Below are 12680 nucleotides of genomic sequence, written 5' to 3'. Positions count from 1 at the left end.
AGCTTTATAGCATCAGGCTGCACTTTTTAATGAAGAAAAGAGAAACAGAGCTCGTGATTATCATCAGCATTTTAAGGACAAATTTGGCCATATTATGGTATACAGTGGAAAATCAAAATACAGTAGTAAAACTGTATATAAAGTGTAAAATTTAAAATCTCTGCAAATCATCGTTACTGGCTACTGCATTATTCTGTCTAGCAATGTTGAAACACGATGTTGTCAATTTTTGGAGCTCAAGAGAATAGGCTGATAACACGCAGAATACATTGTCTAATTAGCTTAAATTGCATTTGTTTTAGAGTCATTTGTCGTGTTTTGCATGGTGTCTGCTGGTGTTTTGTTTACATTTCAGGTACTCAAGTGATTAGAAGCGAAAACGGAAGAAAAATGCTGAAAAAGCACTTGTGACGGGCACTGAAGGGTCCATGACAGCCGTCACCACCCAAATCAACAGATCAGGAGATCAAGTCAACATCCCATGACGGGCTGATCGTCACGCAAGCTGACACCCGTCATGCATGCGATAAACTCAAATTCCAGAATTTCTCAACTGGCTGCCCGCGATCCAACAAGAAAGCACTTTTTCTGCACAATTTTAAGAGTTGTCAGCTTAGAATTTAGGCTATAAAAAGAGCCAAACACTTAGATCATTGTACCTGTAGCTACCATAGTTTACAATACAGTCCAGCAAAATATTTTCCATTCAATTTAATTCCAAGTTTCAGTTTTTCCTTTATTTTCTTTGCATTCACGCTGCCATAGCTGTTGCTGCTTAATTCCATTCTGGCGTGTTAATTTCTTAGCAATTTGCGGCGGACGTATTATATATATTTTCCATATTCCTGTGTGGCTGTTTCATTGAATTCCCATTGGTAAATTTCAAGCAATGGGATTAAAGAAACTTCATCTTATTTTTGTAATTTTAACCTTTGATTTATTGTCAGACCATTATTATTGAATGCCCCGTCTTGTAATATGATTAATTAGATTTTTATTCATTATCGATGATCATGGACATTCATATCGATTTTTATTCATTATTGTTCATAACAGTAATAATATGATTCCTCAAAAAAAAAAATGGATTAATTAGTTGAATGGTACAAATACAATTGCAATGTACATATCAGACAGTAGCATCCCTTGTAACTGTAACTTCTTTTTTTGACACAGTAACTGTAACTTCTTAGCACTCTTTCTTTTATGTCTTCGAAATTAACTATAAAATTAGTGCTATTTGAATAATAAATAAATTTCTTAACTAATATACACCGAAATCTAATTATCAAACTTAATAAATAATAAATAATTTCATTCTTAATATGCAATAATTTTCCTAAAAAAACATTTGACCAAAACTATGGTGCAGCACATTATAATTATGACACTACAGCTATAGTTCACAGGATTGAGAGCAAATTGCAAGTTGCAGCCGCATTGAATTATGAGTATGGCTTCTTATGCTCAAACTCAATCACATTGACAAGTTCCGCAAGAGCTCCCATGGCTGCTGTCCCACCTCTTTGTAGTAGAGAAAGTGCTAGTTCATGTTCGTTCCATCTGCTTAATCCATGTGCCAATTTCCTCAAACTATCTACCTTCACTTCTTGAAGCCATGCAGGTGCAAAACTAACCATTAATCCTACTAAACAACAAACATAAGTTTTCCATGTAATAGGATTGCAACTTAGGGAAATTTTTCTCTCCATGACTTCTGCCAAGAAGTCCAAATGGACTCCAATTGTGTGATTCCTTCTAGACAGTTTCGGTGATGGTAACTTGGTCCCGACACCCCATAGAATTGATCCTGAAAATGTCAACAGATATGCTATAGCATAGCCCTCAAGTATATATGACATCACGTTGTCATTTTTGCGCTTCACATCCCTTGACGACAGCAACCAGGTAGGAATAGTCTCCTTGTACAATTCCTGGACCAGTTGTATACCACCAGCTGAACATAAGAGACTTGCACCAAGTGTTGCCATTTCTTTTGCACTTTGAGCAGCTAGGAATAGTGATGATGATTCATTGGATTTTAAACGGCTAGATCCAGAACTCGCCCTTATTCCGGCCAATTCATTGGAATACTCTGTCACTAGACCCACAATCACATCGTTTAGGTACTGCACGTTGTGTATATCTCGACAGGATCGAAGATAAAGGAATCCTGGTGCAACAAAAGGAAAGGCACCAGGGGCAGTAATGGAACTACCCAACAGGCCATTCACACTACATTCAGCAGTCAACTTTGAGTTTGAACCAGACAATACTCCAAGGAATGAAGTGAAGCAACTTCTCACCAGCTGAGCAACGGATTCATTGTTATGTCTGAACACAGAGCGGGAACCTGATACGACAATGAAGTTGTGCCAGCGGCGAACCTTTTGTGCCCACAGAGATCCAATTACAGGCATGCTAGGCCAAGGGCAACCTGATGCACAATTTTCTAAAGCAGCTCCGGTGATAGCATGGATGTACTCCAGGCTCTTGTCAAGTTTAAAAGTAATGGATAAACTAACAAGAGCTGCCATTGGTAATGGAAGCGTTACTGGCGAACCTCCTGCCAGCAACAAAGACTTAACTCGTAAGCAATGCAAATGTAATAATTACCACTGCATTGTTTAATCTAAAGTACCCTTATAAATGATTAGAAAAGATAAGAAAACAATAAAATTTTCTGATTCTCTTAAGAAATGATAGTGCTAAATTCATATTCTCATCCATATTGTCTCTGACACAGAAATACATGGACATAATATTTGCTGACATTTCATATTCTCAATCAAGGAAAAAAAAAACCACCACTGCTTTTTCTCTTTTCCCTTTCACACAAACAACCCTATATACCTACTTACTAACACATATATACATGCACAGACACATGGAGTGTAGTTCAAATGAGAGAGTCGGCCAGATGCAAGAAATGAGAGAATTGGCTATCAACATAAATGTACAGGACAGACAAAAGTCACAACAATATGAACATGAGAGAAAATTGGAAGCAAAAAAAAATAAAAATATTAGTTAAAAGTATTGATGAAATCATAACATAACCGGTTCCTTGGAAAGAGGGGAAAGACAAATTTATTCTGGTCACTGCAAGTCAACAACAACTTCCGGCAACATACAAAATGTTTGTGCATGTGCCTATCTCTGCAATTTCCACCTATCTGCCCAAGCATGTAGATATGTATGATATGTTTTGGATTTGGTAGGACTCATAATGAGAACTAGTAAATATCAAACATGTATATTAGAATAAGAACCAGCAAAGTACCAGATGAACAGTTTGGAACCTCAACGCCAACATGAGTTAGTATAGCTTTTATTTCTGATTCCACAGACTGAAGAACTGCTGCTGGGCTAGGCCAATCTGTTCCATTCATTGGAACCTGTTTCCATACTCCACGAGTAACTTCAGAAGAAAAGTAATCAATAATGGCAGCAATTGATGCTGGAAGAAAATCAACAAGGTCTCTCAGACCTGAAAGTGAAACGGCACGAGTTACAGTGATAAGATGCACCGGAAACACAAGCACCTTTTGTCCAGTAAACTTTTCCTGACTGTAACAACTCAATTCTGTTTATTAGTTGCATTATAAGTTATAACAATTAAGTATAAGTATACCGAAATTACCCTAATTTGATGTGAACTCCTTTTAATCATTATATTACAATTACAAGTCAATGATAGTTACTTCAATGGAACTTAACATGATTTAGGACACGGACTAAGACCAGCGGGACAAAATTTTAAGATATCAGAAAAGAAAATTGACAAAAACGAAATGGGACCGGCAACTTTATTTATTTTTCATGATTTAGCTATCATCTATTAAAGATGAAAGAGAGGTCAAATTGATGGAAACAAATAAAACTTGAATCTTTGATTCACATACAAGTAAAGCTAGCATCAAGCGAACCTGTTGTCAAGTCTCGTGATGAAAGCCTCCCATGAACACAAGCAGTTAAGATTGCTTCCAGGACAAAAGGAAGAGCTTCCAGTACTTCCCATGCAGGGAGCACAGGTCTTTGAAGAGCATCTTCACCAGAATTTATGAGAGAGCTACATGCATTACTGCTATTTGGTGATGAAGAATTACTTGATGAAATCCCACCCTTAGACATCTTTTGGTAAATCATGCTTAAGATTACACTAGCAGTTTGATGAATGGAATTTCCGGTAGAAATACCAGAAAGGGTTGAAGCAACGCAAGATTTGTATTGACAATACAACGCCCGTAATTTTGGAAATGAATCAATATAAACAGGTTTAAATGATGCAGAATCAAAGAGATTTTGATTGCTTTTTTGCTTATCTTGGGAAGACATGACATAGTTATTGTGCAATGACAAAAGATACTCCAAACCTCCAACTGCTATTCCTCCTTCAGTGATGCACTGGTCAAGAGGGGGTCTACAGAATTTCCATAAACGAATGAGGAAAAGAAATGCTAAAGAAAAAGCCATGTAAACTGATGTTGAAGACTCATCGCCTGTGCTAATTGGAATCGGTGAAATGGAGCCAAATGCTTCACAAAGTGGCAATAAAGAAGCAGCAACTGTGGGAACCTGCACAAAAAACTTGTTAAAAACATTTGACATCAAAAAGTAACTGGAAAATAAATTAAGCTTGAGAATGAAGTCTATATACTAATAGCTCAGTAATGACATTTGAACTATAAACTAACTATTTATGTCAAGTCTTTTCTTTTTTTAATGCTACTTAACTTGCTTAACCAAGAGCATCTCCGTCTGGAACTATAAGGAATCATTTAACTTTCAATATTCCTCTTTAATTATCTTTTCCATCTTTATTTATAAGGTTAAATATGATTTTGTCCCTCAAAAGTTAATAAAATTCAGTGTTTGTCTGAATCTTTATAAAGTGAAGTATTTTCACATTGGACTTTTGAAATATGTCATTAATGCTTTCTAAAATTCATTCGGTTTTAATACCCACTTTGATGTCTGCCACAGAGACCACGAACAATAAATTTCAAAAGACATGGGAACCACAAACTGACACATTTCAAATGCAAGGGAGCAGAGTATGTCAATTTTCAAAAGGGAAACTAAAACTGATTTTTTGTTGGGGGACGAAAAATATATTTAATCTTTATTTTTATCTATCCAAAAAACCCTTAAAAGGACAAATTTGGCCAAATCTCTAATCGAAGGACCTCAGCTCACCACTTTACACCCATGTGTAGACAGTGGAAGGGTGGACAAATGTAGGAGGCATATTTCAACACACCCCCATCACATTTGGAACTAGACTAGACATCCAGAGGCTATAGACAAATGCAGGTGGCCCAATAACATATCTAGGATAGGCTCTATATCATCTTAGAATTTGAATTAGTCTCACTTGCCCCAAAGGTTAGCTCGACAGATGAGGATTGCCTAAGCTTTATAAGAACTAATTTGGCCATATCAGTCGATGTGAGATCTTAGCACACACCCTCACACCCAACACTATACATCTGGAACATGGACAAATGACTGCCAACTATCAAGTGAAAACCAAAAATGTTCATTCTTAGAAATTTGAAATAGAGAATCAAAATGGCGTATCATATTCATATAGCCATCAAATATCAAATAAATTGTTAGAGAGATTCACTTACTACACCATGTAAAGAAAGTATGTGAAGTGTATCAACAGAGGAAGCTCCACGGAGGACAGCACTTATCATGGACATATTATCAACAAAGAGGCCTCTAGTTCCAGAGTTACTATGAGGTACAGGACAAGCCAGTAGTTTGACTACATAGTGGACCACATGTTCCTACAAAGGAGACAACATTTTACATCAGAAACAATAAGTGATGAGGAACATAATATTCATAAATACAATACCAAGAACTGGAGTATTCAAATATTAATCCAGTATAACAATGGACAAAACAATTTAAATGATGTAAAATTAACATGTTATATTCACATGATGCTTATCCCCAAGTGTCATCATTGCAATGAACAGAAGCGTGGTAAAATTTTATTCTTAGTTTAGGTGCAAGGAGGACGGGGAGCCTTGAAGCAATGATTGAAGTTGCTGCCTTGCGACTAGAGGACCATTGTTTTATGTGGAATCCTTCATTGAACCTCGCCATAACGAAAGCTTCATAGCATCAGGTTGCCCTTTTTGAAGAAGAAAAGAGAAACAGAAGCCATGACTAATAAAAACTAACTCTAGTTCCCTTAATTAACATCCCTAATAGGTTGATAGCCAAAATGCCCTTTATAATGACATGGGCAATCTTCCCCCTGGAGCTATTTGTTGGCATTCAAGCACCAATCCGTTCTCAAGCTGATATTCACATTATTATATTATTAAAAGGGTCTTGTTAACAAGTGCCCCCGGGGCACTCTTTAAGCATTCTAAATTAAGTAATTATTCTTTAAAAATGTTAAAGTTTTCAATTTCCAATGCATTGATTACACCAACTTTCATAAAAGGTTACTATTTAAGGTCCTTAACTAGTGCCCCTCCCTTATTAAAAATATGCAAACCTAAATTTATGATTTTACTCTCTCCTTTAGTAACAAGATTGTTTTTAGTGAGAGACGGAGACAAAGAGTACTCATATAAAGAATATACATCCAAGAAAACCTTTGAAGCAAATTTAAGAAACTTTTCTTTGAAAGGACTTCCAATGGTCCAGTATTCTGGTAGGAATAGGATTTGTCACCTGAATATACCATCCACGGCTGAGGGATGCACCACATAGAATCTTTGCAGCTGTAGGCCTTTCCACCTCTGATCCACTCAATGCAATATAGTATAACTTCTCTATCTCCGCAATGCTAGTATGGAAGAAAAATTGTGAAAACCAATCATCAGTAAGATAATACCAAAATTGAATCACTATTTTGCATAAAAACGAACCTTGAGGCAGGTGTCGCCGCAAGAGCATTTATAAGAGAATTGTTCAATGGCGTTCCCTCCATAAATGTTAACCATGGAGATTTTCCTAGTGGTGTTGAATCTGATAAAGACGTAACAGATGTAGACACATAACCAGGCCAAAAGTACACTGATGTATCCATTAAATTCCTTGCTATACAAGCTTCCACTATGAGATGCCTCAAGTTCCCACCTAAAAGATAATTATTTATGAAGTATATAGAGATACGCAAACAAAACAAAAAAAAAAAAAACAAGGAGTAAGTTGTATGCATGTGATAGTAGTCCTTATTCATCGTAAATAAAGTAAGAACGAAATAAAGGAAGCATATTTAAAGTGACAAAAATCAACCTACCTGCATTTGAATTGGCATTAGCATTAATGCTAGTGAACGATTCACCCTTTTCTTTCATTGAGTTATAAATAAAGCTGGATGCTTTTCTAGCTGCCTGATTGGCTGCATCAACAACTAATGCAGGAGGGCAGAGAAGACCAGAAAAGTGTCCAAGCACTTGAACAGACGAAATCAGCCCAAGTTTCATTGAACGATCACTCTTCATTTCATGTTTGTATTCTGATCCCAGAGAAACTGGAACGGTAGACAGATTATGTTCAGTGTCATCCCTTAGAACATTCACAATTACCAAAGGGACGATAGACAAAAGCATGCATAAACGGGCTTCAAGATGGGGAATTGGACCTTCAGGAGGATCGCGCTCCTACAATGTACAAAGAGAGGGGAAATATTAATTATTTGGTTAATACTTTCATGAAAACAAAAAATCAAGTATGGACCAGTCTCAACTCGCTGCACAAGCCGGAGGGCTGAAAGCCAAAGTGCTAGAAAAGTTTCATGCCAGCTGGCCTGGTTAAATATTTGAAGTGTCTTGATTCCTTCTGCAAATAGGCCATGAACATTAAGAAAGATCTGAATCAAACCCAAAATAATGGAACCAAAGACAAATCTAATAAATAACTTTCAGAAAATAAACCCTAAATAACTAATGAACAATTACAGCAAGCAAAGACAAATCCAACGAAAACCATCACAAAGATTTACCTGTAAGCACCTCAATAGCTGATTTGATGGGAATCTGTTTAGAATCCATAGCATTCTCCATATAAATGTCCAAAGGAATCCAACAAGATCTGTAGTTGCACTTCAACAGTGTCTTACAAGGTCCAACATCAACACTTATCCCAACCACCTGATGCTTATTTAGGGAGTAATCAAAATGAGACACTCCACGGATCTTTCCAGACACTTTTCTAAGGACTTGATTTACTACTTTTAATTCTGATGATGCTAAGTCAAGGGATTCAAGAAATTGAAGCCTCTGCAGGAGGCAATTGAAATTTTCAGGCCTATCAAATATGATGAAACACAAAATAGGGAAAATAGATCGTCAGCTTCCCAACACAACTCCTAGAAAGCAAGTAAGATATATGAACAATAAAATTCATGTAAAACTTTATGTAAGTAAACTAGCACCAACACGTGAAGAACTAATAAATGGTTATGCAAAAATGTGCTCAGACAAGAGAAACCAGGACTACCGGGGGCATAATGCATTATGCATTGTGCTGTTAAATAAAATTTCCCAAACCATCTGATAGTGGAACCATTTACTTTGATACACAGTAGTGGATTTTATTCTAGCAAACCACCTGGAAATAACCAGATAGGAATTCTAGCATTTACCGGCTAAAGTGAAATTGATTGTATCAGTAGCATATTCAAACCATATTATGGTATACAGTATTATGCACAAATGTGCTCAGACAAGAGAAACCAGGACTACTGGGGGCATAATGCATTATGCATATGTGCTGTTAAATAAAATTTCCCAAACCATCTGATAATGGAATCATTTACTTCAAACTACTGTTTTGATGCACGGTAGTGGATTTTTTTTTCTAGCAAACCACCTAGAAATAACCAGATAGGAATTCTAGCATTTACCAGCTAAAGTGAAATTGATTGTATCAGTAGCATAATCAAACCATATTATGGTATACAGTAGAGAATCAAAATAGAGATGTCATATCGTAGTAAAACAATATCTGAAGTGTAAAATTTAAAATATCCGCAAATCATCGTTACTACAATATTCAGTCTGGCAATGTTGAAACTCGATATTATCAATTTTTGGAGCTCAACGGAATAGGCTAAAAGATTATTTCAGTGTCTTGATTATTCAGATGTTAAGTAAGATTAGAGATATTAATAGTGATGAATTGAGATGCAATCAATTCTAAAATACCAAACTAAACTTTCAAGACATCAAGTCAAAACATAAAGGCCAAAATATAAAAAGGTGGGAGACGGTACATGTTTAAGAGAACAGACTGCAGAAGAATCGTTGCTTTTTTGCTTTCGCTTAGTCTTTCCAATACCTCTAAGGCTGTGATCGCATTTCTCTTCCTTATCTGTTCACGATAATCACCTTTTTTTAAATTGTGCGTCACATTATGATCAATTTCCATATGTTGGTCACCTGTTGGGACTAAACACGATCTTTCATTGAAGTTCACTTGTAATCCCCAGTCATTTAACGTACTATCAATCAAAGCAATGATGATGTTAAAAAAGAACAGTACAAATACATGCCCTAGCTCCAGGTCATGAATTTTGAATGTTTCAGAAAAATGAAGGACAGAATCAACGGACTTAATTATCCTGCAAAACAAAACAAAAAAGACATTTTTAGAATTAAACATTGTTGATCAAGGTATATTCAGGAAGTATCATGTAACTTAAGTAAATCACTAACTAGGACTAGCAACAAGAAAAAACAACCACATAGAACTAGAGCATTCAAAAAAGCATAGTTAATTTAATGACAAAATGGATTCTTCCAATATATAAAATAAAAATTCCAATGGCTTTTGCTACTATAACCTTTCCAGCCTCGATTTTTTTATTTTATTCTAAGTATTTAACCTCTTAATAAGAAATTCTATTGATACTAGGTATTCAAAAAGCATAGTTAATTTAATAGAAATAGACAAAAAAAAATGGTGGGTTCCACCGTTTCTATGATTACTTGTTAAACGGTGAGGTCCTTTCTATACACCGGAGCCCTTTCTTTCATTGAATCCTCATTCAATCAATGTTATTGTGAACTTGTACAGTTCACACTTATGGGCTATACCCATGAAATATCCATTAATAGGTCATTCACAACAAAATCTAGCTATACGGTTACAGTATTTAAGTATGAAGATTAGCTGGATAACGTAGTACACATTATCACATGGATTTTCAACCTCAAACTTATATAAGCATAAACACAAAGGAAACCATATTATCATATTAACAACGGTGCAAGTAACGAATCACCAATGCATTTGAGGTACGGTTTTAACTATTGAGTGGCCTAGTTACCAACAATAAGTCAATGACAATAGTTCTATTATTTCCTAAAAGAATAAATTCATCCAGGGAAAAAAGCGCAAGGGATTTGTAGGATAATAGATTCTCAAAAGCAAAAATAAATAAATATATACAAGGTAAAATGGAAAATAACAAAGACAGAGAAAACATCATTCGAGTTTGAGCAAAGTCGACAAACTAACCTTATTAAATGCTTATTGAATAAGGCTGTGTTTGGATTGTCTAATAAACAACTCATTTAGGCTTATCTATCTATCTATCTATCTATCTATGAATCTAAGATACATTACTAACTGGTTGACTACACTAAATAGATAATGATTCATTAGAACAAATCTGGATCCAAGATGACTCTACTGTTGTTCAAAATAGATACACACTAAAGATTCTTATCAATTGGGTTCAATTTTGTACCAAATAAGATAGGACATACATGCATCATAAGATACTGATAACCTATGAAGCACGGACACTCCTCGGATTAGGCGTGGCCCAGTGTCAAACACGTGATGTGTCTGACACCGACACATATAATTTCACTGAATTATTATGTGATTTTCTCAAATTATTAGCGGTGTTGGCGTGTCAGTGTCGTGTCTGGTGTCTGTGTCCGTATCCGTGCTTCATAGCTGATAACTAATCGAGATTGCTTAGGAAAATAACAACTTATAACATATCCATAAACTATTTTCAGCTTAATCGGTTAAACTCTTAAAATGTAACTTATGGAAAAACTTAGCTCATAAGAAAACAGTTTAATCACATAACTTATTAAATTATAGAAATAGCTTATACATTAATTATCACAAACAAAACTCATCTCAAACATTAAGATTCACTTACTTGTTACTGCATGAGACCGAAGTGATTGGTTGAAAATTGAAAGCATGTTGATCAAGAAGCGGAAGAAAAAGAGCGTAAGCATGAGGATGAGAAAAGCGATTCCTAAAAACCTTATAAGCTAAAAGCGAAAGTAACTGAAGCGGAAAAATAAGCTTAGAAGAAAGAGCATGATGAAGAAACTTCCATGTAGAAGGATGATCCTTCACATTTTCAGAACACATTTGCGAAACCAAAAGCTCAACTAACTCGGAACTCGGTAACTCAACTCCGACGGAGTTAAAGTATACGATTAACTCCGTTACCCATACCGTTGGTGATTCATTGCTTCGTTGTTGAAATTGCTTTAAACGGGTTGTAACGGATTCCGTTACGGTTTCGTTCCACGGCTCCATTCTAGAATGTTCTGTGGTTAGTTGCTGTTGAATTTGATGATATAGTAATGAGAAGAGAGTGGTGGTTAGGTTAGGATAAGGAAGTGTTTGGTTCTGTGGAATTGGAATTGAATTTGATGGTGGTGAATTGAGTTAGTGATGCAGATAAACAAACACTTACTTGTGTTGCGTGCTACTCGCCGCTTATTGTCCCCAACAAACTAAATTTGGGGGTCGGTTTGAAGAGATGAGAGTATAAACGTTTTTTCAAGTCAAAAGTGAGTCATTCCAAAGCTCAATAGAATAGAGTAAAGACATTATTTCCATGTGTGGAGCCACTTTATTCAAAGATGTACAGATGGATAAAGATATTTATTGCAATTTATTATTCTCAATAAAATAAAATAAAAAGAATAGGCTTAAATGTCTTTTTGTTCTTTAACTAGAAGGTTGGTTCGGTTTTCGACCCAGAAAAGATCTGGACCTAGCTTTGTCATCTGAGATATAACCTGACTTTTGAGGTTAATCAAAGTTAGAATCTCGTTTATGGGGGATGTCATCCCCTCTTTTTAGAGGAAGCAAAGAGAAGTCTTGTATTGATCTTCTTAAGGACTTTCCCCAATGGCCCTTTCGGAACTTGCCCCCGCTGCGCAACCTCTGATTGAGGTGTGGGCTCTCCTCCGGGTTGTTCCAAGTCTTTAAAGATAGACTTCTCGCTTATGTCTGAGGAATTTATATCGAGCGCACCAGCAAGCCGCTTATTCCTATTATTTGATTAAATTCAACATAAAAGGAATAATTTCAAAACTATCTTCATTTGTTGTCTAATAACCTCAAAAATATACTTCATTAATCCCTTTTTATAAAAATTTATAACAAAAATTATGGATATTAAAATAAATTGTTGGAATAATAAATTTGTTTTAAATGTGCGTGACTATAAGAACAAACTTTTTCTTAGGTACAAGATTAAAAACAAACTTAATTCATGTTATTAATCAAATGGTAGTACTTGTAAAAACGAAAGAAAGAAAATATAGTAGTATTCAATACAAAGAGGAATAATTTCAAAGCTGCCTTAAGTTGTTGTCTAACAACATCAAAAATATACTCCCTTCATCCTTTTTTTACAGGATTTTATAACAAAAATC

The 12680-nt window shown here is 35.5% G+C and overlaps 1 protein-coding gene across 1 annotated transcript; it reads right to left on the bottom strand.

Annotated features, from left to right (window-relative positions):
• Nucleotides 1-1282: 1282 nt before the first annotated feature.
• Nucleotides 1283-11809, bottom strand: LOC146908435 (mediator of RNA polymerase II transcription subunit 33A-like). The gene is made up of 11 exons (XM_085727543.1): nucleotides 11159-11809; nucleotides 9251-9598; nucleotides 7979-8283; nucleotides 7724-7815; nucleotides 7274-7637; nucleotides 6900-7110; nucleotides 6703-6817; nucleotides 5637-5798; nucleotides 3930-4578; nucleotides 3284-3490; nucleotides 1283-2566 (listed from the first exon to the last, which is right to left on the bottom strand). The coding sequence occupies exons 1-11, from the start codon at nucleotides 11548-11550 to the stop codon at nucleotides 1446-1448; spliced, it is 3966 nt and encodes a 1321-aa protein (XP_085583669.1). The 5' UTR covers nucleotides 11551-11809; the 3' UTR covers nucleotides 1283-1445.
• Between the last annotated feature and the right edge of the window lie 871 nt (nucleotides 11810-12680).

The sequence above is a fragment of the Medicago sativa genome, chromosome 7 (assembly GCF_051527215.1).
Source record: "Medicago sativa cultivar Bolivia chromosome 7, Bolivia_mono, whole genome shotgun sequence".
NCBI lineage: Eukaryota > Viridiplantae > Streptophyta > Magnoliopsida > Fabales > Fabaceae > Medicago > Medicago sativa.
Note: the sequence above shows the minus strand (reverse complement) of the source record. Positions and strands in the feature narration are given on the sequence as shown.

What these genes read in the sequence shown, in the direction of transcription:
- LOC146908435 (XM_085727543.1), bottom strand. Translation starts at nt 11,550, where the DNA reads ATGGAGCCGTGGAACGAAACCGTAACGGAATCCGTTACAACCCGTTTA. An exon ending in CAGTCTGTTCTCTTAAACAT is followed by an intron (nt 8,284 to 9,250) that starts GTACCGTCTCCC and finishes CATATTTGATAG; the next exon opens with GCCTGAAAATTTCAATTGCC. An exon ending in GCCGTGGATGGTATATTCAG is followed by an intron (nt 5,799 to 6,702) that starts GTGACAAATCCT and finishes TCTCCTTTGTAG; the next exon opens with GAACATGTGGTCCACTATGT.